General features: G+C 54.7%; 7 protein-coding genes across 7 annotated transcripts; 3 read left to right on the top strand and 4 right to left on the bottom strand.

Moving 5' to 3' along the window:
• Positions 1-951: 951 nt before the first annotated feature.
• Positions 952-1,227, bottom strand: CTAM01_07239 (uncharacterized protein; the record flags this gene model as incomplete). The annotated part of the gene is made up of 1 exon (XM_060523262.1): positions 952-1,227. A coding segment is annotated over one exon (276 nt), but the record flags the coding sequence as incomplete, so codon positions are not given.
• A 3,393-nt stretch (positions 1,228-4,620) lies between these two features.
• On the bottom strand, positions 4,621-7,306 carry CTAM01_07238 (glycosyl hydrolase family 3; the record flags this gene model as incomplete). The annotated part of the gene is made up of 6 exons (XM_060523261.1): positions 4,621-4,998; positions 5,075-5,704; positions 5,766-6,242; positions 6,292-6,592; positions 6,646-6,889; positions 6,955-7,306. 6 exons carry the CDS (start codon positions 7,304-7,306, stop codon positions 4,621-4,623), a joined length of 2,382 nt encoding a protein of 793 aa, XP_060381999.1.
• A 1,626-nt stretch (positions 7,307-8,932) lies between these two features.
• Positions 8,933-11,300, top strand: CTAM01_07237 (glycosyl hydrolase family 31; the record flags this gene model as incomplete). Its single annotated transcript, XM_060523260.1, has 2 exons — positions 8,933-9,106; positions 9,171-11,300. 2 exons carry the CDS (start codon positions 8,933-8,935, stop codon positions 11,298-11,300), a joined length of 2,304 nt encoding a protein of 767 aa, XP_060381998.1.
• Positions 11,301-13,321: 2,021 nt separating this feature from the next.
• On the bottom strand, positions 13,322-16,809 carry CTAM01_07236 (glycosyl hydrolase family 3 N terminal domain-containing protein; the record flags this gene model as incomplete). The annotated part of the gene is made up of 5 exons (XM_060523259.1): positions 13,322-13,426; positions 13,506-14,740; positions 14,799-16,073; positions 16,152-16,270; positions 16,502-16,809. The coding sequence occupies 5 exons, from the start codon at positions 16,807-16,809 to the stop codon at positions 13,322-13,324; spliced, it is 3,042 nt and encodes a 1,013-aa protein (XP_060381997.1).
• A 1,251-nt stretch (positions 16,810-18,060) lies between these two features.
• Positions 18,061-19,509, top strand: CTAM01_07235 (N-acetylglucosamine-6-phosphate deacetylase; the record flags this gene model as incomplete). Its single annotated transcript, XM_060523258.1, has 3 exons — positions 18,061-18,438; positions 18,499-19,172; positions 19,239-19,509. The coding sequence occupies 3 exons, from the start codon at positions 18,061-18,063 to the stop codon at positions 19,507-19,509; spliced, it is 1,323 nt and encodes a 440-aa protein (XP_060381996.1).
• A 976-nt stretch (positions 19,510-20,485) lies between these two features.
• Positions 20,486-22,227, top strand: CTAM01_07234 (NDT80/PhoG like DNA-binding protein; the record flags this gene model as incomplete). Its single annotated transcript, XM_060523257.1, has 3 exons — positions 20,486-20,595; positions 20,742-22,055; positions 22,107-22,227. 3 exons carry the CDS (start codon positions 20,486-20,488, stop codon positions 22,225-22,227), a joined length of 1,545 nt encoding a protein of 514 aa, XP_060381995.1.
• A 799-nt stretch (positions 22,228-23,026) lies between these two features.
• Positions 23,027-24,499, bottom strand: CTAM01_07233 (glucosamine-6-phosphate isomerase; the record flags this gene model as incomplete). Its single annotated transcript, XM_060523256.1, has 4 exons — positions 23,027-23,554; positions 23,611-24,156; positions 24,218-24,250; positions 24,320-24,499. 4 exons carry the CDS (start codon positions 24,497-24,499, stop codon positions 23,027-23,029), a joined length of 1,287 nt encoding a protein of 428 aa, XP_060381994.1.
• Between the last annotated feature and the right edge of the window lie 1,490 nt (positions 24,500-25,989).

The raw sequence follows: 25,989 nt of genomic DNA, 5'->3' as shown, positions 1-25,989 counted from the left end.
AGGTGTTAAAACTAATGATAAATTATGGGCATACAACATATCACGAGTCTTATGATAAAAGACGTGGAGGACACTTGTACGATAGGGTTGCCCGAAAGGGTCGGGCATCACATTACTAGACTGCATCAAATATTACAACATCCTTATGACATTGTCAGTCCGAACGCTGTCCCCTGTGCCTATCTAATTCGATCATTTCCTCCAGCCAGGGTTTTCTAAGCGGTCACACCATGGCGTACGGACCCATCAAAGCCCGTCTCCGATCATACCATGAGAGACGATCTACAGCCCGTGTAAATATTGGGCCTTTGCAGGCTTGGAGAAGACAGATGCAGACGGAAGAGACAGACGAAAGGGATTAAGTAGCCGAACAAGAGCTCGATTAGACTTTCTTACCCAGACCTATTGGCGTCTGAAATAAAGTAGTACTGGTAACAGCGCGCATCGATAAGGAGGAGGAGGAGGAGGGATCGAGAGATAGAAAGCGAGAGAGAAACGGGAAAGAAAAGACAAGATGCCAAGCAGCTTCACAATAGAAGCAGATAGCGGAAACGAAAAAAAAAAAAAAAAAAGACTGGGCAAGATCAAGAGAAGTACCAAGAGACCAAGAGACGAAAGGCGACGTTGAGAAAGGGTTGCCGAAGTTTAGCGTGTGCCAGGTATGACCCATGATGCAACCATGTTTGCATGGGCGGTGTGGGATGTCAGGCTGCTAGACACGGCCGACCTTGGAAACGAAACCAGCCTTGCCTTTTTTTTTTTTTTGGTCATTTTTCCTTTTCTTGCTTTACGTGTAGGTACGTTGTTTTACGCTTCTCTGTCTCTCTTCTTTTTTTTTGTTTCTCTGTGTCTTTAAACCGTGGGCGTGACTTGCCGCCGCCTGTCCCTGCATATCAGAGATGTCAGAGAGAGGGGGGAGGGACCTAGGGTGTTATGTTTTAACCATGTTCTTTATAAGGTTATTACACGGGCCGGAGGATTGCTGCATTGTTGAAAGGCAAGGCAAGGGCTGGTGGAGGATGGGGAGAGGGAAAGCGGAAAGGCGTGTTTGTCCTGTGAGGGTGAGGGTTGGTGATGCATGCATACATGCAGGGCCGGGCTTCCCGCGCGACTACTGCAAGGGGCATGCTTCGCACTGCATGGGATCGTGGATGACGATTCTTCTTCTGCTGTTGGGTGTTGGTTGCTGCTGTTGTGGATGATGTTGCAAGGCAAGGCAAGGTGCAAGGCAAGGCAGGCAGGCAGGCACCCTAGAGTTGGACATGGGAGGGTTGTCGAGGATGGCTGAGGTAGCGGGGGTTCAGAGGGGGGATGGTGTCACTGGTGAAGCTATTAATATGAACCCCAGACAGACATCTGAGGCGGCGGAGGGGAGGCTCAAAACTCCAGACGAAAAGAAGGAGGTGTACACTAGTGTAGGCCCAAGGGGGGAAGGGGGCACGGAGAGTTGGGTTACATGCGGACGGATGAATGGGGGAAAGGGGGGGAACGTTGGTTGGGTTTGAGGTTTGGCTGCGCTGCGCTGCTGCAGACTGCACTGCGGAAGTATGCGGCGCACAAGGAAAGCGGCGAGCGCTTATTAGGCAAGGTAAAGTCACGATGACGATGGACGGATGGTGGTTGTGGTTCTAGAAGTTTTGAGTCGTTGTTTCTTGTTGTCTCTTCTCATGCACGCTTTGCTTCTTGCCTTGAGGTGCGCATACCGCATCTCTGCAGATCTTGCCTTACAGCAGTAGCTTGCCTTAGGTGCATACCTGCATTACCTGCAGAGGCACAGACTGCTGCAGGCACTCGCCGGCGGCCGAATGCACCGCGGCTTGAACCTTGTTGATCCTTTATGAAGAACAAAAAAATGAAAACGTCCCGAGAGGCGTTATGCAAAGAAGGTATGTGTGCAGTAGTCTCGTGATGAGAAGTCTAGGAAGGTTTTCCGACGATCTGGGGATACCTAACTTTACAGAGGGCTATGTAAGAAAGGATAAAAAGAGGAGGGGAAAACGTGAGATTGGCTTTGCTTGGCAGGCGTCACTTTTTTTTTCCTTGCTAAAAGAGGGATCGAATCTTACACGAGTGCCCGATTCTGAGGTTAACCTCATGGAAGATGAAAAGCTTATGAGATGCTTTTTGGGTGCTTGTTTGGAAGGATGAAGCGGGAATCCGGAGTTTGCCAAGGATTCAACTGTCTCTCAGCATGGCCACAATACGCATCGTGCAGAACTCTCTCCCCACACACATGAAGTATGTGACTAGTACGTCAAATAGGGCGAGCGAAACGTTTCTGTCTATGAGAAGAAATGGAGAATAAGTAAAGAAGTGAGGGAAAAAAAAAAGACGGAAATAATGGGAAAATCCCGATGACTGACCAAGACCGTGCATCTATCCTACATCCGTTATTCGGTTTCCTTCGGGCGGTTTGAGGGCTGTCTGCGGTATGACTATGACCTCCTAACTAGGACACCCCCCGCCCCCGCTTCCCTTTGTGCCAGGATCGAGGTTCGAAGGTTTCGAGTCGAGCGCGCCAGAGAATGAGAAAACAAAAGATGGGCAACTCGTCACGAGGCAAAAGGGAGGCAGGCAGGCTGAAGGGTGTGTGTATCAGAAAACGATGGTGAGATGGGTGGATGGATGGTGGGCACTTGCTTTTACAAATACGAAAAAGTCTTGGCACGTGTATGATAATCGCCCGATGAGCACGGAAACCGTTCGTAACGACATAGTACCTGTACAAGATATAAGACAATTATTCCAAAGAAGCAAAAGTTGACGACAAATACAATTCGAGCAGAAAAGGGGGTTGCATTTCATGTAGTACCAAAAGATAAAATGTCATGCGGCTTACGACGACCAAGTCGTGCCGGATGCAACGGTATAGTACCTCAGTTACTGTGGTATATGGCTGGCCCTCCGAAAGGAAGATTTTCATCCGGTGTTCGAGCCAGAGATCCGGCCAACCATCCCCCGCCCAGGCAGAAGGCTCGGGCTGGTGACACAGAGATCGGAGGCTACAGAGGGTTGGTGTGTGGCAGTGATGGTGTGGTGTGATGATGTGCTGATTTGACGGGCATCTGACAAGACGAGAAACCTGGGAAGATGGAAGACCTGCTACCTCTTGTTCTGCACCGACCATCAGCTAGTTACCAGAGGGAAGGGGGGAGGGGGGTGTGTGAGAAACGAAACAGAAACTCGAACCGGGAGGTCGAGAGGCCGCATGGACGTTGTTAAGCAAGTAGAGGACAGAAAGGTTTGCCTGTGGGAGGAATGTTGCATTCCGTCATTTTTCCTTCGAGGTGTGCGTGCGAGAGTGTGCGAGTGTGAAGTGTGTGTGTGTGTGTGTGTGTGTGTGTGTGTGTGTGTGTGTGTGGCAATTTCAGGCAAGACTTGCCTGAAGGGGTCTTTCGGTATTTCCTTCTTCGTCTTCTTCTTTTCTTAGCAAAGACGCAAGACAGAAGAGAAATCTTCAGATGAAGAGGCGGGGCTGGAGGTTTTTTGCGATGAGACTTCCGAATCTGGTAGACAGGCAACCAGTCGGCAAACATGCCTTTTTTGTATTTCTAAAATAGCGTTTTATGTTGTGCTGCCCCATGGGAAAAGATTGCCAAAGGTCTTGTAAAGTGTAATTTGAGAGACACACAAGTGTTCAAGATCACACGTCTTTCGTCGGCAGGTGCGGAAGTTCGTGGCGTGCCTCATTTGGGTGAGGTACTATCATCACACTCGTCGAGATAGCAGAGCAGATAAGTCGAGACGAAATTCGCTCCCGAAGCTAGAGATGAGAACGAGTGCTTCTGAGAGAGTGGAGCTGCTGATATAGGCTCAGAGTCAAACCGTCCGGTGACGTGTCTGCCACGGCTTTTCTTACCCTGGGATAACAAGCAGTTGATATGATCTGGCTCAGTAGCTCCAAAGAGGTTGGCTTGTGCTCTTGGAACTTTCTGCTCCGTTCTACCAGAGTTCCCCCTTTTGAAATTCAATGTCTATACTGGACAGAAGCAGACCTAATCTGCAAAGTTCAATTGGCGTTGCGTAGAGTGAGTTCGCAGATGGAAGGTTTGAACGACTTTGAATGGATGTGATGATGTGGCAGAGAGGAGGGCAATACACTTCAAGACCATGATCATTGAGTTTTCAGACATCAACTTTGACATCAACTTTGAAGAAGACAAATCCTTTGCGCTCGTTCAACAGCCTTAGCCTATTGTGCTATTGCCTTCAAATATGACACAGAACTAACCCAGGTGAGATGAGACTGCTCTACCGTTATTTTACTTCTAAACGCTTCGGGGAGGATCGCCGAGACTAGAAAGCAAAGAGTTGGGCAGACCGTTCCTAGGTTTAAGCAGTAATATGGGTAACGCTCTTCTTGGAATTAACTCTACTCGTCACATAGTTTGGCGCTTTGTTAAGTGTCTTCTGAGCGAGTACTCTAGTTCACTATTGTTCGGCGACGTGGGAGGCTAGTCGGTCATCAAACTTGTCGTTGAGTAACCCCATATGTCATCTTTTCATTCATCCATTACACAATATGTACATAGAAAGCGGCCAAAGGTGGCCTAGGCCATCGACTGCCGTCGAAAAAACTTGACCGTAAAATGCCCTCGGGAACTGCAAAAGACAAGCCCCTTAGACAACCGTCACAGTCGCATTCCCGCGGAAATCATCGCTCGAAGACCCGACAAAGACGGTGAAATCGCCCGGCTCAACGACGTACTGCAGCTTCTTATCCCACAAACCCCACGAGGAGACGGGCAGGTCAATCGAGACATCAGCGGTCTCGCCGGCCTTGATGAAGACCTTGGAGAAGCCGCGCAGCTCCTTGTTGGGCACGACGATGGAGGAGATCATGTCCTTGACGTAGACCTGGACGACCTCTGCGCCGTCGCGGGTCGAGTTGTTGGTCACCTGCACGCTAAGGGTGACGGTGTCGGTGGGGGAGACGGTGGAGGCGGAGACGGAGATGTCGTGGTAGTCGAAGGTGCTGTAGGAGAGACCGTAGCCGAACTGTGGTTGGATTTGGGTTAGAAAGACTGTCAAGAAGGAGAGGGGAAAAAAAAGGAGCTGTTAGATGTGTTCTTACTTCGTACAAGGGCAGAGGAGTCGACAAGACGTAGTTGCTGCCAAAGACCAAGGTCCCGTTGGCGTACTCCTTACCCGGGTTGGGCCAGGACCGGGCGGAGTTGAGATAATCGTAGTACACAGGCGTGGTACCGACATCATGCGGGAACGCGACGGAAAGCTTGCCAGACGGGTTCACGTTTCCGTACAGGATATCCGCCAGCGCGTGACCGCCCTCCTCTCCCTGGTAGAACATCTGCACCAGCGCGCCAGCCTCGTCCGAGATCCAGGGCTCGGTAATAGGCTTTCCGGAGCTGAAGACGACGACAGTGGGCTTGCCCGTGTCGATGACGGCCTTGACGAGGCGACCCATGGCGCCGACGAGCTTGAAGTCGTGGACGTCAATGTGCTCGCCCGTGGTGGCGTTGAGGCCGGCCCAGAGCTCGTCCTGGTCGCGGGACCAGGTGCCCACGACGACGACGGCGACGTCGGCGGCCGAGGCAGCGGCGACGGCCTCGGGGAAGCCGGACTCGTCGTTGGACCAGCGCTCGGCGCCCTTTGCGTAGGTTACTGTTCCGGAGCTGGCGGCCTTGATGCCGTCGAGGGGGGTGACGCCGCGTTCCATTGCGGTGTGGATGACGTAGTCGCCGTACTGTGTGATATATTGTTAGCATGGGAAAGGCCTTATCGTATAAAGCTTCACAAAAACTTACGTTGACCAATCCGTGGGCCATGGGGCCGATGACGGCGACGTGAGCGTCCTTCTTCAGGGGCAGGGTCTCGTTGTGGTTCTCAAGCAGGATAATGCTCTCGGCGTCGAGGTCGCGGGCGATCTTGCGGTGCTCCTCTGTGTTGAGGTAGTTGAAGACCTCGTCGTCGGGGACGCCGGTGTACGGGTGTTCAAAGATGCCCGACTTGAACTTTGCGCGGAGAACGCGGGAGACGGCCGTGTCGACGACGTCCTCGGGCAGAGTACCGTTGGCGATGAGCTCGGGGATGTACTGGAAGCTGTAGCGTCCGCCACCCATCTCGACATCGTTACCGGCAGGGAGGGACTGAAAGACTGGTGAGCAGGGCGTTGTACTAGGGAGCTTAACAGAGCTACGTACGTTGAGGGTGATGCAAGCATCATCGGTCTCTCCGCAGACAAAGAAGGCGTTGGAAAGACGAGCGGTACCGCCAGCATCGGACTGAAAGTGTTAGTTACATTCAGTGTCCGGTGTAAAGTCAACAACTTACGATAACATAGTACTCGTAACCCCACTCCTCGCGCAAGATCTCAGTCAGCAGGTGGTGGTCTGCGACCGTGGGGACACCGTCATAGGCGTTGTACGAAGACATAATGCTCCAGGCGTCGGCATCAAAGATAGCGCGCTTAAAGGCGGGGAGGTAGGTGGTGCGAAGCTCTCTGGGACCGCCGTGGACGGGAGCCGTGTTGACACCCTGCTCGGGGGAAGCAAAGGCGGCAAAGTGCTTGACCATGGCGCACACGCCGTTCTCCTGGAGACCCTTGGTGTAGTGGTAGCCGTACTCGCCGACCCTGGTCTGAGTTAGCTTACGACTTGGTGATGTCCTCTAGGAGTACCATCATACAAGAAAGGATCCTCGCCGTAGGTCTCTTCGACACGGCCGAATCTCAGTTCACGAGCCAAGTCAACTACGGGGGCGAAGATCTGGTTGACGCCGAGAGCCTTGGACTCGACAGCGATGACCTTGGCCATCTTCTCAACCAGCTCCGGGTTCCAAGAGCAACCGTGGGCAATGGGCGAGTTGAAGATGGTGGCGTTGAGGGCAAGGAAGCCGTGGATACCCTCGCTCTGGATGAAAGCCGGAATGCCTAGAGAGTCGGTCTCAGCATCACAGTTCTACTTGGACCCAATTGAATCAAGCAAGAGATCTCACCCAGAGTGGTGTTGTTCACCAGGTAGTCCTGAGCGACCTTTGCTCCGTAGGAAATGGTGGACACATTGGAGTAAAGACCGGTCCAGATGGAGTTGGCTCTGTTCTCGGCGGCCCAGGTCAGACCGCTTTGGTTGAAGCGGCCATCGGTCAGGTTGAGGTAGTCACGAATGTCGGCTTGGAGTAGTTGAGCCGTCTTCTCCTGGATGGTCATGCGCTTCAACAGGTCAGAGACTCTGTCGTCAATGGGGGCATTCGGGTTCTTGTAAAGGGGTGAAGTGCCATTGGGGAATGTGCCGTTCTGGGCGGAGACGGCCGCGACCAGCAGCGAGGCGAAAGTCAGAGAGAACTTCATGATGTTCCGCGATCCGGGGTTCCGAGTCAATGGAACACTGGCTGGGGTGACGTTCGGCTAGAGATCCAGAGCTCAACGGAAGAAAGGGACACGATCCTGGAGACGAAGGCGAGCTGGTAGAGGGTATTAATACAGCTTCTCACAGCTCGCCCCTGGGCCCTCTCTCTGCAGGCAGACTGCAGCTCGTTTGGAGCCGACATTGAGTAACCTGATTAGTGACATGATGCCCACGGCCAAGGAGCCGAAGTGAAATAGACGTAATTGCAATGGGGCAAAGGGCCGGTGAGGAGAGAGCAGCCTTCTCCGCATCGATCATATTTTATCCGTATTGTACAAAGAAAGGAGAGAAAGGAGAGAAAAAAGGGTGTACCGAGTACCCCTAGTCCGTCCCCGAAAGGCAAAAGTGAGGAGCGATGTAATGCTAATTTGCGCTCCCGCAGCGGTCTTGTCCGACATTCATTGGGCAGAAGTTTAAGGAATGGAAGAACCCTGGGCGGTTACTGCACATGGCCTCGCAGGGAGTGGCGGTGTTGGGACCAAGAGGAAGCGGACTGACGACAGACCAGAGCTATGAGCTGTCGAATAGCTAATTGGGATTGACAGTGTCCTGGTTTGTATGTATGAAGCTGGCCGTGATGGCATGAGGGGAAGCCAGGAAGCCGTTGGAGATGGAAAAGTTGGAGAAATTCTGTGTCTCTTTCTCACACAACAGGACTGGACTCAATGGAAGACGGGAGGTTGCTTCTGCCGAACCGACCGGGGGTTCCACTTGTTTGTGGAGGAGAAGGAGGCATGTGGGGAAGGAGACAAGCGACAGGTACGTTCCTTACTCCTAAAGTACCTTACTACTAAGGTACCTTACTCCGCAAGGCAACGGCCAGCCGGGTGCTTGGCGAGTGGATCCCGAACCGGCCGGTTTCCACCAATGAAGTCCATCGCGGCCCCAGCTGATCCGGACCCCGAGAACCGCCCAAATCCGACCAGTCCGGTTGAAGAACGGCAACAGCACTAACACATACGGCCCCGGGGGGAAACGGGAGGAAACCCCAAGTAAACCCCACACTAACTGCCCAGCGTGAAATGGCACAAGTCACCTTACCTTATCCATTCATCAGATCACTCCCCCCCAGATCTCCGCAAAGTCACGAGTCTATGCCACATTCTGCGGCAATACTCGTTCTTCCCCTTCTCCTACAGGCTACAGACTGCCCTCATCATCCCGCTCTCCGGCCCACTTCGGATCCTGCGCCATCGGGCCGCACCCCGGGACCAATCGGTGGACGTCAATGGCTAAACATGAATCAGCGGCCTCGTCCCCGAGGCTCGCTCTATTGCGGAGTACCGGCGGGATTGCGACGATGGGATTCGCTCAATATCTCCCCGACAGCGGGACTCTGCCGTGTTGCGTGTGAGCCCTCTCTCCAAGACGACCCCTCCGATTAATCCTCCGTACGCCTCGTGCTCCAAGAAATTTTGTCGTACAAGAGACGAGATTCACTTCAGTCTTGAGCCGCTTCTCCCGGCTGAATTGTGTTCCTCTTGATTCATCACAACCGTCTTCTCTCTGTTTCGTCGTCCTTTTTGTCAGTGTGTGTGAGAGATACCCCCCCTTTCAAGGAAATCATCATGGTCCGTCTTCGCGATGGCATGTGGCTGCCCGCCGAGGGCACGGCGACAGAGTACGCAGAGGAAGTTTACTACACCACTGAGATTGAGGGTGGAAAGGGCCTCAGCTTGTTGTGCCCGACGAGAAAGATCAAGACGCGGGGTCACACTTTGAATGCGAGCACAGTCACTCTTGTAAGTCAACGACTCATACCCTCACTTTCACTCCTCACCATGAAATGCCTTTGCTCACACGCAGCAACAGGATGTCAAGGCCGAATTCGACGGCGTCATCTCAGTCGAGGCAACGCACTGGGCCGGCGCCCTCAACAAGGGCCCCCATTTTGAGCTCTTCCCCGACGGCAGACCACCAGAAGCCGAGACAAAAATCACAGAGGGCGACAAGGGCACGACGACCCTGACCTCGGGCTCGCTGTCCGCGACCATCCACCCAGACTTTGACATACAGTTCCACAGCACCGACGGCGCCAAGCGGCTGACGTCGCTCGGCAGCCGAAGCGTCGGCCTCGCCTACAACCCCGCGCCAAGCACCCCGATGCAGACGGGCGACATGCGCGACTTCAAGCACTACATGTTCACCCAGACCACCCTCGGCGTCGGCGAGACCATCCACGGCCTCGGCGAGCGCTTCGGCGCCTTCAACAAAGTCGGCCAGTCCATCTCCCTCTGGAACGCCGACGGCGGCACTTCCAGCGAGCAGGCCTACAAGAACGTCTCCTTCTGGCTCAGTTCCAAGGGCTACGGCGTGTTTATCGACACGCCGGGGCGCGTGGAGCTCGAGGTCGGCAGCGAGCGCTGCAACCGCCTGCAGACCGTCGTCGAGGGCCAGCGGCTCAAGTGGTACCTCATCTACGGGCCCACCCCGAAAGACATCCTCAAGCGCTACACCACGCTCACGGGCCGCGCCGGCAAAGTACCCAGCTGGAGCTTCGGCCTGTGGCTGACGACGAGCTTTACGACGAACTACGACGAGGAGACGGTCAACACGTTCCTCGAGGGCATGAAGGCCCGCGGCTCGCCCGTCGACGTGTTCCACTATGACTGCTTCTGGATGAAGGCTTTCACGTGGACCGACTTTGTCTTTGACTCCGAGCGCTTCCCGGACCCGAAGGCGCAAATCGCCCGCCTCAAGGAGTCCGGGCTGTGCAAAAAGGTCTGCGTGTGGATCAATCCCTACATCGCGCAGCACGGCGAGGCCTTCAAAGAGGCCGCGGACAAGGGATACCTCGTCAAGCGCAAGAACGGCGACGTCTGGCAGTGGGACCTGTGGCAGGCCGGCATGGGCCTCGTGGACTTCACCAACCCGGATGCCTGCGCGTGGTACGAGGAGAAGCTCAACACCTTGTTCGACCAGGGCGTCGACGCCATCAAGACGGATTTCGGCGAGCGCATCCCGACCCTCGACGTCGAGTGGCACGACAAGACGATCGACCCGGTCAAGATGCACAACTACTATGCCTTCTCCTACAACAAGGTCGTCTACGAGGCGCTGCAGAAGCGCTACGGCGCCGACGAGGCCGTCCTCTTCGCACGCGCCGCGTGCGCCGGCACCCAGCGGTTCCCGCTCCAGTGGGGCGGCGACTGCGAATCCACGCCCGAGGCCATGGCCGAGTCGGTCCGCGGCGGGCTCGGGCTCGGCCTCAGCGGCTTCTCGTTCTGGAGCTGCGATATCGGCGGGTTCGAGGGGTACCCGCCGCCGTGGATCTACAAGCGGTGGGTGGCCATGGGTCTGCTGTGCAGCCACAGCCGGCTGCACGGGAGCAGCTCGTACCGCGTGCCCTGGGTGATTGACGACGACGATAAGTCCGAGGAAGGGTGCTCGCAGACGCTGGCGACGTGGACGAAGCTCAAGGCGAGGTTGATGCCGTATATCTACGCGCAGGCGCAGACGGCGGTGGAGAGGGGTTTGCCGCTCTCGCTGAGGGCCATGTGCATCGAGTTCCCCGAGGACCCGACGTCGTGGTACCTCGACCGGCAGTTCATGGTCGGCGACAGCCTGCTTGCGGCGCCCATCTTTGAGGAGTCGGGCGAGGTGGAGTTTTACCTGCCCAAGGGGAAGTGGACGTCGTTCTTCTCCGGGGAGCACCGCGAGGGGCCGGGGTGGTTCAAGGAGACGCACGGGTTCGGGACGCTGCCGTTGTACGTGCGGGAGAACTCGATTCTCGTGCTGGGAGCTGAGACGGCCGTCGGCGCCGTGTATGACTACGTGAGGGACAATGAGGTGCGGCTGTACCAGGTCAAGGAGGGGGCGGCGGCGACGCTGGTGGGGAGCGACGGTAAGGAGATTGGTGTTTTGGAAGTTGGGGCGGATGGGAAGCTCAAGGATACCGTCTTGTTGAATGGCAAGATTTCCATCAAGGAGCTCTGAAGTGGTGTTGGATGGTTATGATGATGACATGGTTCGCGGACTTTTGGCCTGTTGAGTGGCACGTCATTGCTTTTGATGAATTATATGAGGCTATCTCGCATATCGGATTAGATGGCTTAGAGCCGGGCCTTTGTTTTCTAGTTCCTTGGTTTAAGTCTACTTACGATTTTCCAACAGTATTATCATCGTGATTAAGACCCCTTCCATCTGCATTCCTTCGCCGATGGGTGTCCGGCCCGTCCCAGCGGAAGGGAGCAGCCAACCAAGACTTGGCGGATAGTCGGGCATCCCCCACTCGCAAGATCCCAAGCCATGGAATGAAGCTATATGCTCTACCCCGCGTCGCTTACGATGAGCCTTGGAAGTAGTAGAAGGCGTCTCCTGAGACAAGGTACATCAAGCCAACATTTCAGCACCATGTAAGTACCAAACCCCCCTCATTCCCCAAACTATCTGGATGCAATCTCCAACTTACGATGCCCCATGCAAGCAGTACCTAGATTTTTGTTCGTAGTCCGGGCCAGGGAGCCCAGGAAACTGACCAGGGGGCTCACCCCAGCCGGCTACATATTTCCCCGCGAACCACAGATCATCTCATCTCCGCACTTTCCCCCCCTCCCTCTTCCCCCCGCACATCTCGGCCCCAGATTCCCTGATTGTGTACGAAGTAGCCACTCATACATCTCCAAGGCCGCCGCTACGTAAATCGCAGCGGTTGCCGTATATTGTGTAAAAAGCACATGTTCGAAATAATTGACCACGAGATCATCAGAAAAATCGTTGCCTCCTTACAGGCTTAGCTTGAAGCCTCACTGGCACAGGTGGTCCCAAAAGGGGGGCAAACGAACGAAATTGCCAAGCTGTGCAATTATATGATGCAACCTGTTGGCCTCTTCCCCCCTATATCTCGCAGAGTTACATCTATTGTACGCATGTATGCAATCTATCTCGACGTAGTGGAAGCTGGACCTGCAGGAACCTGGCTAACCCCTTGACATAATCGTCCCGTCCAGTGCAGAAGACATGAGATGAACCACTTAATGGGCACCTCTGTTCAATTGAAAGCTGAATGCTTAATAGATAGAAAGGCGGGGTATATTAGCCAGGGGTATCCGTATACTGGCGAGGATTCTGTACAGGATGTCTCGATTCAACGAGGGCTGCCCCCGAAGCAGCATCTTTCATCCCTCTCGGTTTCGGGAGCCGAACGGGACCTTCCGTCGGCTTATGTCCCTTTCCCATTCTCCCCGGATGGCCCCCCTAACCGCTCGATCAGACTGGGTGAACCGAATCACCCCTATCTAGGCTGCGATTACTGTATGCGAAATAGCTACGATCTGTAAGACTTTTCTTTGGACGCTGTTGTGAAATTGTGCCATGTATCGGACGCGAACCCAACGCAAAGATATCCGGCCTCGGAGAAGGGAAATCGAAAGGAAAAAAAGGCGAAGACATGATCCATATAGACCTCCTCCACCGCGATTGGGTTCTCCCTGTCCCAAGTTCCCCAGATCAGCATTCCGCTGTGTGTACTGAATAAGATCTGAAACGATCCCACTCAATGATGACCCGCGATCTCGGGTTCTGGTTCCCCATAGAGCCAGGCCCACGATCTTGGAATGTGACTCTGCGATGTGACTGTAAGTGTTAGTCCTACGGATACACCGTAACGCCCCCCTCTAGCATCAGACCCACGCCTCTAAAGGTAGTTTGGTGAAGGTATGTCTCATTACGGCTCCGTGACTGCGTGAAATGCCCATTATTCATTCATGACAAGCCTTTATATGCACTCTCGGGTATGAACCCTTCATTACCCATACTTGGTGCCTAAAAGCAGCTCATCCCACCTAGATACATACTCATCCGACGGTGATCCAGAAAACCCCAGATCCAAAAGGTATACCGCACGCTGAGCCTCCCATAGGAACATGTGCACATTGCAGGGAATCCTTAATTCAAATCAGTCCACTTGGGGAAAACCATCGTTAGCTCATCTGTCAATAAACGTCATCTTCATGAACTTAAGTCACACTACTCACGTTTTCTGGGGCGGTCGTAAGTTCCTCATAAGACTGCAAAATCTCAAATCCCATCGCCATGACATGTTCGTAAGCGTCGTCTTGCACCTGCGCACATAAGATCGTCAGTAAAGTCCCAACACGCAGGAAATCATATCAGATGGTGAGGAGGGTAACAAAAGCTTACCCAGCTAAGCACCGTCTTGGCCGACTTGTGCGCCTTATTCTGCCGGACGCCCATCAAAGTAAGCCCCTGAAGTACAAGCGTATCCTGCGGTCCGGGATGAATCACGGGCGCCAAAACGCCACCGATGCCCTCGTCGACGGCAGAAAGCAAGGGCGGGATATACGTTGACAGCGGACTCCCCGGCCGACAGATAATGATCGTTCCCAGCAACGCGTCGCCCGCGCCCTTTGCCCTCACGATGCCGCACGCTTTCGTCTCCTGCAGCGCTGACCGGTACAGCTCCAGCACCTCGGGGTTGGCGTTGGCAGCCACGTGGCCTAGCACGCTCTCGGCGTTGTCGAGGCCGTGGATGAGGTCGAAGCTGAGGTTGGCGCGCTGGATGCTCTGCAGCAGGCCCTCGGGGATCGCCCAGCCGCTCAGGTCGTGGATGGCGAGGTTCGTGAGGCGCTTCGGGAATTGTACGTCCCAGCCGTTGTTGGCGAACCAGCTCTTGACGCCACCGCCCTCGTCGATAGGGATGCCAAGGAAGACGCCCGGAAAGGAAGTTCCTAGCTGGATCTTCTTCACGGCCCGCTGGTTGTTGGTCAGGAGGTGCCGCAGCGCTCGCCTGTGGAGGGACCGGCCGACGGAGACGTTACGCTTGGTGGGGTCCACGAAGATGGCGCCGAGAATGCCGATGCCGTCTACAAAATACGTCGCAGCGAAGCCGTACAGGGCGTGTGTGCTGCTGTTCCGGACGACAAAGTGCGCCTCCTCGACGTTTGGCTTCGAGAGCTCGAAGCACGCGGCCGGCATCGACTCCAGATGGCCCAGGTCGACGGTGTTGGCGCGGGCGACGGCCTTTGTGAGCTCCTCGAGGCCGTGGGCATCGCGGCGGCGGTCGTACTCCTCCACGATCCAGTGCTGGCGCGACTTGAGCACCTTTTTGCTCTTTCGTAGTGTCCCTGGAAGAGTTCCCTTTGGTACAATGTGCCCGCAGAGAGCGCGTACTAACGCGTGCATCGCGGTTTCTGTAAAGTCGAAGGTGCAGATGTATGTACCGATGGACTTATCCATGGCAAAGTCGTACGGAGAGCTTACGGCCACGACGATGACAGATTTCTTCTGGCCACGGGTTCGTAGCATGGAACACATCATCTCGACGTGTTTCGTGAAGCCGGCTTGGTACAGGTTTCTGTTGGCGTCCGCGGTGATGATGATGATGCAGGATGCTCTATGAATGAGATTTTCATGGACTTGATGTCAATCGAGTTAGCCCGCCCACATCATTCGTCGTCTTGAAGGGCTACGTACCTGGCCTGACTCCATTCGCAGTGTAGCTGGTATGGAGGAGCTTTCCGTGACGGGACCGAGCTAGAGAGCGTCCAAATTCCCTAAAGACACCCTCCCCACTCATGATGGCACCCTTTTCGCGGTGTAGCCAAGTATCGTGTGGTGTAGGAGCAAGCCTCTGGGCATCCTTCGCTTGAAGGATACTCTTGGTCAAGCTTGACGCTGGTAGTGGTTTCACTAATGGTGTGAGAAGGAGCAGCTCTTCTTCTTGGTGCATCGACTCAGATAGGGGTAACAGCTTTTCCTTGTCTCGAATGACCGTGATGGAATCATCGTATGATTTCCTCGCTAAAGCCATATGTGAGGGATGCAGCTTGGACAAGAGTGATATGCCTGGTGGGTTAAGTGCTGTCTGCCAAGATGTGCAAGTGTCCTTGAGTCGTAGCACGCGGTTCAGAGACGTGTAGATCCGTTCCTTGGTAAAGATGTCGTTCTCGACACCCAGCTTGAGCCCCTTGATAGCTCCAAGCTGGACGTCATAGGCTCGGCAAAGAAGTACCAAGTCACATCCAGCCTCCACGGCCATAACAACTCCATTCTGTACACCGAGATCGTGGGTCAGAGACTCCATTTCGAGACATTCTGAGATGGCGACACCGTCAAAACCAAGTTCCTCTCGAAGAAGATCGTCCACAACTTGATTGGATAAGCACGCGTGGGATACGTTCATGGAGGGGTTGGAGATGCCACAGCCTCCCACGAACATGGCATCAAGCTTGCCCGTTGCTATCGCGTTCCGGAAAGGCACCAGAGCACTCAGACTGAGCTCTTCCAAAGTCTGTGTGATGATGGGAACGTCCAAGCTGGATCCCAAGAAGTCAAGGTTTCCATAGGACGGGAAATGCTTCCCGCAACTTGCGAGACCGGCATCGCGAATGCCGTTGATGGCGGCGATGCCGTACTGAGAGACCTCCTGAGGGTCATCGCCGGTGGCACGTACTCCGATAGGTTGATACCTAGCATTCGAGAGGACATCCAACACCGGGCCGAGCATGAAGTTGATGCCGCAGGCGCCGACCTCGGTAGCAGTAGCTTTTGACACTTCGTAGGCAAGTTCGACCCGGCCTGTGGCGGCGATGCCCATGGCACTGGGGAACTGGCACACGTAGTCCTCGTCGAAGAGACTGTTGACACCGCCATTCTCTTGGTCAAGGGCAATGAGCAGTGGCTTGGGGTGGCCAGCCTTGTGTGCAATAGTCTGGAGTTCCTTGACCAACTTTGCCGTTTCTTGAGCAGCTAATCCATGGCATCAGCAAACAAAATCACGAACTGTCGATATCAACAGGACTGATCAACAGCGCAAAGGGTACCGACATTTGAGGTTCTTGGCAGTCAAGATGATAGTCCCTAGGTGATGATCCTCAATTAGAGAACGGATCTGGGGCGTCACCTCAGTGCCATCCCAGCCCATGATGAGCATTTGGCCAATGGCCCTGTACGGCGCAACAGCATAGGCACGTCAGCAAGGAGCGAATCGGAAAGGAGCTAGGCGACTGGCATCATTGTGTTCCCCCTACTTCCAGATGCGATGCCGTAAATGGAACGAGGTAAAGGAACAAGACAAGGGCCCATGTGCGCAATTCGGCCATGAGAGGAGGTGGAGGGCGGGTCGAGTCTGAAGGGAAGGAGAATATACTGCGTAGGTAAGGAACAGATGAACGTACCAATCGAGATCCTGCCATAGTGGGTCGAGCTCCTTGACTTGCCCCATAGCTAGTGGTCTGCGGCTCGTCACGTTTTGCCGCGCATAGTACCTCTCGAGATGGCGTGGTTTGAACGGGGGGAGGTGGTGTTGGCGTTGGCGGGTGTTGTTGTGGTGGTGGTGGTGGTGGCGGCGACCGTTCTCCGAGGTTGACGTTGACTTTGAAGTTGACGTTGATTCCCGGTTGCTGGACGGATGTGACCCGGAGCCGTCGCGCGGGACGAAGGAAGAGGAGAAGGAAGACGCGGCGGGCTGGGAGTGGGACGCCATGGGCGGCGGGAGCGGTAGGCTGCTGCACCAGCCACGACCGACAATCATTGGCTGGGGAGGAGAGCGGAAGGAGGGTGGGAAAGAAAATTGATTGGCTGATAGGAGCCGTGGCCGCTTTTGCCCGCACTTTGCCCGACCGGGGAAAGGACGTTTCTTATCGCGATAAAGAGAGTGGGGCGCCGTCCGTACCGGATCCACCCATTTTTTCGGAGGTGGGACGTGTGTTTGGTGTGGGGCACGTACCCAAAGACCAAAGCTCCATTTCCAATGTTAGCGTCTCTCTCTCTCTCTCTGATCTTCGGCCTTGACAACGGAACGTTACATGGAGCCTCACCACGTCAAACCTTCTTTTCTTTCCCTTTCGTTGCCCCGTCTAGACCGAGTCTGTCACTCCTCTGTCTCTTTGGGCCCTCTCCGGCTCCCACACATGCAACGCTCGTTGCTTTTGGGGATTGTCTTCTCCAAACGTGAATGTCAACGGCCCCAAAGGTCCCCGTCCCTGACACAATGTGTGGGGCCCGGGTAACTTCGTACCCCTCCGATTCTGGAACCTGGGAAGCAGATGGTGAATGATGATGCGTTGCAACTTGCGCCGTGTACTTGGGTGCTTTGCAGTGAAACAAGACCTCCCAGAAACGAATCGTCTCTACCATGTGGACCAGCCGTTGGTCAAGTACTTTTCTCTGACTCGGAGGGCACATGGCAGTGCAACCGGCACCGGTGCCATCGGCCTCTTATTGCGTATCTCTTGATCTCCGACCCCTCCATGAACCAAACCCCACCAAAAGGCACGTTTGATGCCATTGCCAAACACATACACACCTACCTACCTTACGGAGTACACACACACCCGTGACCCAAATCTCCGTCCTATCTCATACCACCATGTGTGATGCCTATCTAGCTGCAACTGTGAGGGGCCATGACGATGTGTCCAACACTTTGGACGACCATGAGACTTTCCACGTAGGCCGGGCCATGCCGGTCCCCCCCAATGGTGAATTCGCCGCCGCCGGTCTCTAGCAAAAGTAAGCAAGCGCACCTGGCTGTTGCTGGTGAATAATACTCGAATCAGTCCTTCAAAGCCGCTCTGTTTCGCATTTTCTTTTGTTCATGGCGTCGTTACTGAAGTGCAACCCAAAGTCAACCCTCCACCAATCCGGAAGCACCTAAACCTTGACTTCAACCTCATCCCTCACCACCCAGTCTAAGATACACACATACCTACACGAAGACGTACAACACCCCATAATGCCCATCGCCATCCCAAAGACGCCAAAGAATGGCATCACGAAATTCACAAACTGCCGTCTCGTAAAGGGCGACGCTCTCGTATCAGAAGACATCTGGGTCAGTTCCGTCACGGGCAAGATCATCCACAGCCAGGCCGCCTTCTTCGACGACCTCTGCCTCCCGGATGAGACCATCAACTTGGGCGGCCGCATCGTGTCGGCCGGCATGATTGACTGCCAGCTCAACGGCGCCTTCGGCTTCAACTTTTCCACGCTGCTCGAGGACATGACGCAATACGGCAAAAAGGTCCGGGAGTTGAACAGGAAACTCGTGTCTACGGGCGTTACGTCCTACGTTCCGACACTCACTAGCCAAAAGCCAGAGCTCTATCAGGGGGTGAGTGAGACATCATCCACATGATAATTGACATGGATGCTAAGTGCTTTAAATATGCAGGCCTTGCCTTATCTTGGAGCATCAGGAGGTTTACAAGCAGCCCACGACGGAGCCGAATCGCTCGGCGCGCATGTAGAGGGCCCGTTCCTGAACCCCACCAAGAACGGCATTCACAACGTCGACGTCCTGCAGCAGGCAGAGACCTTTGACGACCTAGTCCGATGCTACGGCGCCGACAACATCGAGCCCAGCGCGGCCAACGGCGGCGTCATCCCGATTAAGATGATCACGGCGGCGCCGGAGCGGGGCAACATGACCAAGATCATCCCCGAGCTGCGGGAACGGGGCATCATCTACTCCATCGGCCACTCGGAGGCGACGTACGAGGACGCGTCGGCCGCCGTGGCAGCGGGTGCGACGATGATTACGCACTTGTTCAACGCCATGCGCCCCCTTCACCACCGCAACCCGGGCGTGTTTGGGGTGCTGGGGCTGGCGGAGAGCTTGGCGCGGCCGTATTTTGGGATTATCTCTGACGGTATCCATCTTCATCCGACGACGATCAAGATTGCGTTCAATGCGCATCCTGATGGATTTATTTTGGTGACGGACGCTATGCATATGATGGGCCTTGCCGATGGGTCGTATCAGTGGGTCAATGGACAGGATGTGAATAACATCATCAAGGTTGGCTCTACGCTGTTGCTGGAGGGCACCGATACGATTGCTGGAAGGTGAGAGAGACATATCAATGGTTCGAGGCGACGTCTTTGACAGATACGGAACTAACAGCTCGATAGTGCCGTCACACTGATGGAATGCGTCAACAACTTCCTTCGGTGGTCTGGTACAGGGATTCCCAAGGCATTGAAGGCCGTCACGGCAACGCCCGCGGCGATGCTCGGTCTCCAAGGCGTCAAGGGGTCATTGGAGGACGGGGCGGATGCCGACTTGGTCATCTTCTCTGAAGAGACCAGAGAGGGCGCCACGCAGTTGGTGGTAGACGAGGTTTGGAAGTCTGGGGCGTTGGTGTCGAGCAGAAAGGACGATCAATCGCCGATTACGCCATAGAATGACGAATTGTAGGGAAATACACGAGTCAAAAATCTGGAGATACGTACGAAGACAGGGAAGAAAGATGGCAAGAGAAGAGAGAAGGACAGGGTCGAGCCCTACAATAGACTGTATACTCATAGAACTGCCATCCGAACTTGAAGGTGTAAGTGGATGCGCAGATAAAGTTTCCAAGATGGCTGGGGATGGTTACTGGTAACACCAAGTGCCTTATTCGGTAGGGTAGAGGGGGCTTCGCTTAGTCCTCGCCAGAGTTTGGTTGATTGTGTGCTAGAGGATGGTTGCACAACACCCAAGTAAATTAGTTAGACGCCGATGTTCGGCCATAAATTACAAGATTTCCTAATGATGATAAACGAGGTTGATTGTCGGTTGATGAGTGAGAGAAACAATAGAGTGCTTCTGTACAGTGACAAGAACTGTGTTGCGGGAACCATCGGCCCATTGAATTACTCGCTTACGGTACTGTACAGAGTGCGTAACAGCCCGCAGAGGCATCCTTGAAGCTCCCCGCATCTTGGTGCCGTGACTTTAATTCCCTGCCTCCACAGTGCGATAACAGCCGGCCAATGACGGTACACGGGTGTTCTGATAGGGGTGGACACTGCGCAGGTGCTCTCCTTCCCTCTTTCTCGCGCGCTTCGACTCCACGCCTTCTCTCTCTCCAGAAGCCGAAGCCTTGGAGAGAGCCCTCCGCTTTTGTATTTCCCATTGACACTCGTTAATGTAGGCCACCAGCGCCAACCACCCCCACGTCCCTTGACTTGTTTGTCTTTGTCCCAGTGGTCGCGGGCAATCCTTTTGCTCGAATCGACAGAGCTCTTTTTTCTAGAAACTTTCCATCCGGCAGTACTCGACACTACCTTAGACCAGGGCAGCGAAACCCCCAGACAACCTCCCCCACCCGGCCAGGCGTACGTAGCTGCGCGCATCGTCGGCACGGCGCTCGCTACACAAGTCCTACTACCATGCTATGGCTGCGTTCCATTCATTGTCGTCCAGCGCGACGCCCGGCGACGGCATGAGCCTCAATAGCGCCGTGGTCGATGGTATAGACTCTTCCATTTTTGACGATTCACTGCTGTAAGTGCTCTTCCCGTCCTCATTCGGCACTTGGCGAGGCTGGTAAGACGCAGCGAAGTCAGCTCCTCCCGTCTCGCCGGCACCCGATCGCAACCATGAGACGAAAGTCAATTTGGCTAACACACGTCTCGCCTCCTCTCCTGCAGAGATACTGTCAATGGCACTTTCCCCACGTTACCCTTCACGCCCACCTACGGCTTCGAAGACTTCTCCGCCACAGGCTTCGAAGACCCCTTTGCATACTCAAATCGCCAATACGAAGCACCACCCGCTCCCGAAGACTTCAACCAAGACTCGCCCACGCAGGAGCTAGATAATAAGTTGCTCGGCTTTTCGGCCCCGACGCTGAAGGCAACGCTCTTGGACGGTACGGGCCAACATGTAGAACCCAGCATGACGGCCGAGCTGTACGGCATGTTCTTCGTCGCCGAGGACGTCTTTGGCGCCGAGAACAGCGGCCGGCCCCTCGAGCTGACGTGCTACCGGCGAAACCTGTGGCAGTGCTCTGGCCAGGTAACCATACCGCGACACATTACCCACGTGGTGGACGAGCAGGGCCGACAGATGCCCATATTCGAGCTGTCTGCCTCCATAACCGCCATCGAGTCCATCGAGGGCAAGGTCACAGAAATCATATCAATACCCTGGAAGAGCGCGCATCCCATAGGCGCCGAAGAACCCAAGTCCAACGGCGGACCGCCCAACATTGTCTTGGACCTGACCAACGGGCAAGAGGTGGACGCAAACCGGATTTCCCTGCCGTTATCGTGGAAGAGGCTACAGTTCAAGCACGCAACGGCGAATAACGGACGGAGGAAGGGCCTTCAGCAACACTACATTGTGGAAATCAGCTTGGTCGGCAAGCTACAGTCGGGTGAATACATCAAGATTGCCGAAACCCACTCCGGCCCCGTCATCGTCAGAGGCCGCAGCCCGAGGAATTTCGACAGCCGGAAGGACATTCCCCTGACAGGTGGAGATAAGAAGGTTGGCGGGAGGAGCAACAGCGACGCTACCGCTGCGACGCCTCAGAAGGAGAATGGCGGCAACAGTGGCATTCCTACGCCGATACCCAAATATCAAAATGTTGGAAACGTCCAACAACCAGCAGACTGGGCGCCGCCGCAACTATATCGTGAGTCGAGCGGGGGTCAGCCGCCAGCGAAGAAGCTCGCCATGTCACCGGGTATCAACAGACCACCCATACCGGCATGGTCTACAGAACCCTCGAGAAGCCTGGGCAGGGCATCGGCATCCATCTCGGCTCCGCGCGGTGCCATTTCCGGCCCGATCAACCTATCGCTTTCAGAAGATGAGAGGAGTCCGAATAGGTCAAATTCGGACGTGCAGAGCCCGCAGTTCACCAAATCGACGGCGGCTGCGGGCCACAACCCGAGCCAGAGTCCCAAGGAAGAGGACGATCTACTATACGAATACTTTCCGCTTAGCGTCGACGACTGGTAAGGAACTTTCGAGTTCAGTAGCACTGCACGTGCTAACATGTCAAACAGGATGCCGCCAGTCGAGGCAATCTATCGCCCCCACGTAGTCCACCACACCATTGTACCGCCGGAAATCAAGGCACAGCAGCTCCGGAGCAAGGCAAAGAGATACTTTACCGCCGAATCGTAGGGTTTTATATATGGGAGCATATCTGATACGAATTGACGAAAGCCGCATTTGTGTTCGTTCTTTTTGTTTTTACCCATTCCTCTGTTTGGTTTCCTCCATTTTTGGTTGTGTACTATACGGTAATTATTACATGGAACTGCCATTCTACCGGGATGGCAGAGAATGGTTGGGGAGAGGGGCGGGCGGTTAAATGGCAAATTAGGTCTGATGCGGTTATACCCGAGTTGTAGGTGACAGAGACTCAAATACAGAACGATGATTATAGTCGGTCCAGCTTCTTTTCTGAAGGTCGAGTTTCCGTTCGTCGTATTGCGTGCAATACAGTATATAACACATCACAACTCCCAAGGATGCTGCACAGTACGATACTGTACGAAAGTTTCTCGAAATATTTTTTCTTTCATTCTCAATTCTTCAAGTTTCTGAGTTCAACAAGAAGACGAGCCCTGCTCTTTCTCAGATCCCTAATGCACCATCCGAGTGGACGTCAACCCCCATCTCAGGAGTTGTTTACTTCCTTATACAAAATTTTCCTCTTTCCATACTACCAAAGTCATAAATCCAAGTCTCATGAAGTGTTTTATCTTTTTTTGCCTTCCCTTTATTTGGCCGTAGTCTACTATGCTACATTCTGTTTAGGCCGTCTTCATACTGAGAAAAGACCTTCTCCTTTCCTACCGCAATGCGTCTTTAAATGGCATCTAGCGAGTGTAAAAAGACATCAATATGCTTACAAAAATCTCAGATTGAATAGAAAAGAAAAGAAAGACGAAAGAAGAGGAGCTGGTCTCCGTCTTCCTCAAGCACCAACGGCATTAACCCTAGACATCATCTGCTGCTCCGGATTCGGCGTCAGCCGCCTCGCGAGCGCAGGCTCAGGGATCCTCGACGCCATACGATCAGGAACCAGCTCCGGCGTAGCAGACCTACTGATCGAGGACGTCTGCTGCTTCTCCGGGTTCGGCGTCAACCGCCCCGTAACCGCAGCAGGAACCCCCGGAATCCGCTCCGCCATCCGGTCCGTCACCAAATCGGGCGTCACGGCGCGGAGCTGCTGCTCCGAGGGGGTCTTTGTGCGGGAGGCCATGCTCTCGAAGACGAGCTCGATGTCCGGGGACGTGGAACGCGAGCGGACCGGGTACTCCGTCGCCGGGGAGGCGCGGAGCAGGCGCGAGGTTGTGGGCTGCGGGTGGAGGATGGTGGGCGTGTCGACCTCGTCGATGCGGGTTATTGGGATCGGGGGAGGGGATGGGCCGGTGCGGATTTTGGAGGGGAGGATTTGTTCGAAGCCTTGTTCGCGGGCTACTTTTTCGATGGACTTGAAGTACTGGGATATTGTGTTAGCCATCCAGATTTCCCTCTTTGGTTTCCTCGGAGTCTTACCTTGACCGTCTTGACTTGCAGCTCGAGCGTCGCATCCTCATCTACGACTATCATGGGGTGAGGGTGCAGCTGCAGACTCGACAGCGTCCACATGTGGTTCACGCCCTGCTCGATACACCTCTGCAGCGCAAGAGCCTTCTTCGCGCCCAAGATAATCGCCACGACCTCGCGCGCCTCAAGCACGGTCTGGACGCCGACGGTGAGGGCTAGGCGCGGGACCTGGTCGACGTCGTTGCCGAAGAAGCGCGAGTTGGCGAGGATGGTGTCGTAGGCGAGCGTCTTGACGCGGGTGCGGGAGGCGAGGGAGGAACCCGGTTCGTTGAAGGCGATGTGGCCGTCCTCGCCGATGCCCGCGAGGAAGAGATCAATGCCACCGACGGCCTTGATTTTGGACTCGTAGGCGACGCACTCTGCTTCGAGGTTTGGGTTTTGGCCGTTGAGGATGTTTACGTTTTGGGGGTGGATGTTTACGTGGGAGAAGAGGTGCTTCCACATGAAGGAGTGGTATGATTCTGGGTGGTCGCGGGGGATGCCGACGTATTCATCCTGGGGTTGTGTTAGATGAGGCCCATGGAGGTGACATTGTTGTTATGAGATATCCACGTACCATGTTGAAGGTGATGACATTTTCAAAAGAGATCTATGAGTACACATGTTGTCAGTGACAAAGACGCTTGATGATGATGGTAGTTGAGAGACACGGTCCTACCTCTCCAGCCTTGTACTTCTGAACAAGGATCTTGTATACACCGAGAGGACTGCTTCCCGTGGGCAAGCCAAGGACGAAGGGATGCGCCGGGGTAGGGTTGAAGTGCTTGATGCGGTCAACGACGTAGTTGGCTACGTAGGCGCTGGCGGCCTCGGCATCGTCGCGGATAATCAGCCTCATCGTGGGGGTGGATATGTTTACACGGATAGGGAAAGGTACAACGATACGATATTATACGAGGAGGTATAAGGTATAGGGCCGAGATGGACACAACAAGGGCAAGATGGTAGTTGGACACTCTCAGGTATCTTCAGCTTTCGTATTGTGAGGACAGAGAGGAAAGATAGATACGTGAGGGGGGCAAGATGAAAGGTGCCTTTGCTTATGAGGGAGCAATTACACCCAGGTGGACAGACCAAAAAGTCTTTGCGGTTCGCCCACGCCCCTCCTTCGAGGGGGTTCTACCCTCCTCGGGGCCCGTCTCGTCGCAAGACGCCTGACATCACAGACTTTTGCGGCAACAAGCCCCAAAGTATGCTGATGATTTTCCCACCGCAGCCCCGTTTGTGTGGTGGAGGGGGATGGAACGTCACTGCTATCGGCCATGTTTGAGGAACAGAGTCCCACCACCAACCGGGCCGGCGGGGAGGGAACAAGTTGTACTGTACATCACATTATCAGCGTTGCCCGTGACATGTTGTTTTTTTATCGGCCGAGTTTCTCTTTCCAAAGGGATTGGATGTCGAAGCGCTCTCGACTCGTGAACAGCGGAGTTGGTGTACCAACAGGTCATGGTTTTGACGTGATCATCAGCGCGGTTCTACGAATGAGAATTAGGCTGATGAGGAGTCTGGTGATGAGCAGTACCTTTTGTGATCGTCTTGTTGCAGGCAGGCCGTGTTTTCTCAGATAGCATATCGTCATTCACGATTTAGACTCGAGTTGAGCCGAGCTTCCCCGGGTTTGCCGGGCCAGGGTCGGGCATGTTCCTGTTTTCCCAGGCGGGGCGATGGTGGTGTTGAAGGAGCCGTGTGGTCGGGTTCAATCACTCCCCAGCACCTAGCATGGGAAGGGGCCCAAGCTTGGAATAGCTGCTTTCTGAAGCTTCTACTGTGTGGGTGTTTCGATATCGGCGCACGGGGTGGCGATGGTGGTCGCTTGTCGTTGACACGGCCGGCGTCCGTGAACTCGGGTCTCTCCTCCCTGGCTCTTTGGGGGGCCCTGGACTTTCTGCGACCCAGCGGCTGACGATTGATTGCATGTCACTGCATGCCAGCAGGGGTGGACGGATGGCCTAGTGTACGTCTGGAGGATGCTGTGCTTTGCATGCAACTGATACGTGGGGACTGAAGCGAGCGATCTAACGTAACGGGCATGGTTGCCGCCGGCCGGCTACTTTAGTGTAGACTTCTCATGATACATACGGTATAGAAGGACGGATACATAATTGATGGGACCGCTCGTGCGGTATCGTGGATGGTTCGAGCTTGAAAGGTCAACGGCGGCTCAGTCGTTGGTCAATTAGGTACCGGATTGCTATGAGACGTGGTGCCGTGGTGGAGGCCTCGGCATTGATGATGAGAAGGATTGGTCCATTGGATGAGACAAGAGGCCGGTTGAGATTGATAGAGGCAACCATGCAGGGCCGGTAGAGGAGAACGTGTCAGTGC

Source organism: Colletotrichum tamarilloi (assembly GCF_030869305.1).
Source record: "Colletotrichum tamarilloi strain Tom-12 chromosome Unknown Scaffold_22.1, whole genome shotgun sequence".
NCBI lineage: Eukaryota > Fungi > Ascomycota > Sordariomycetes > Glomerellales > Glomerellaceae > Colletotrichum > Colletotrichum tamarilloi.
The sequence above is the reverse complement of the archived record's forward strand: the minus strand, read 5'-3'. Positions and strand labels throughout refer to the sequence as shown.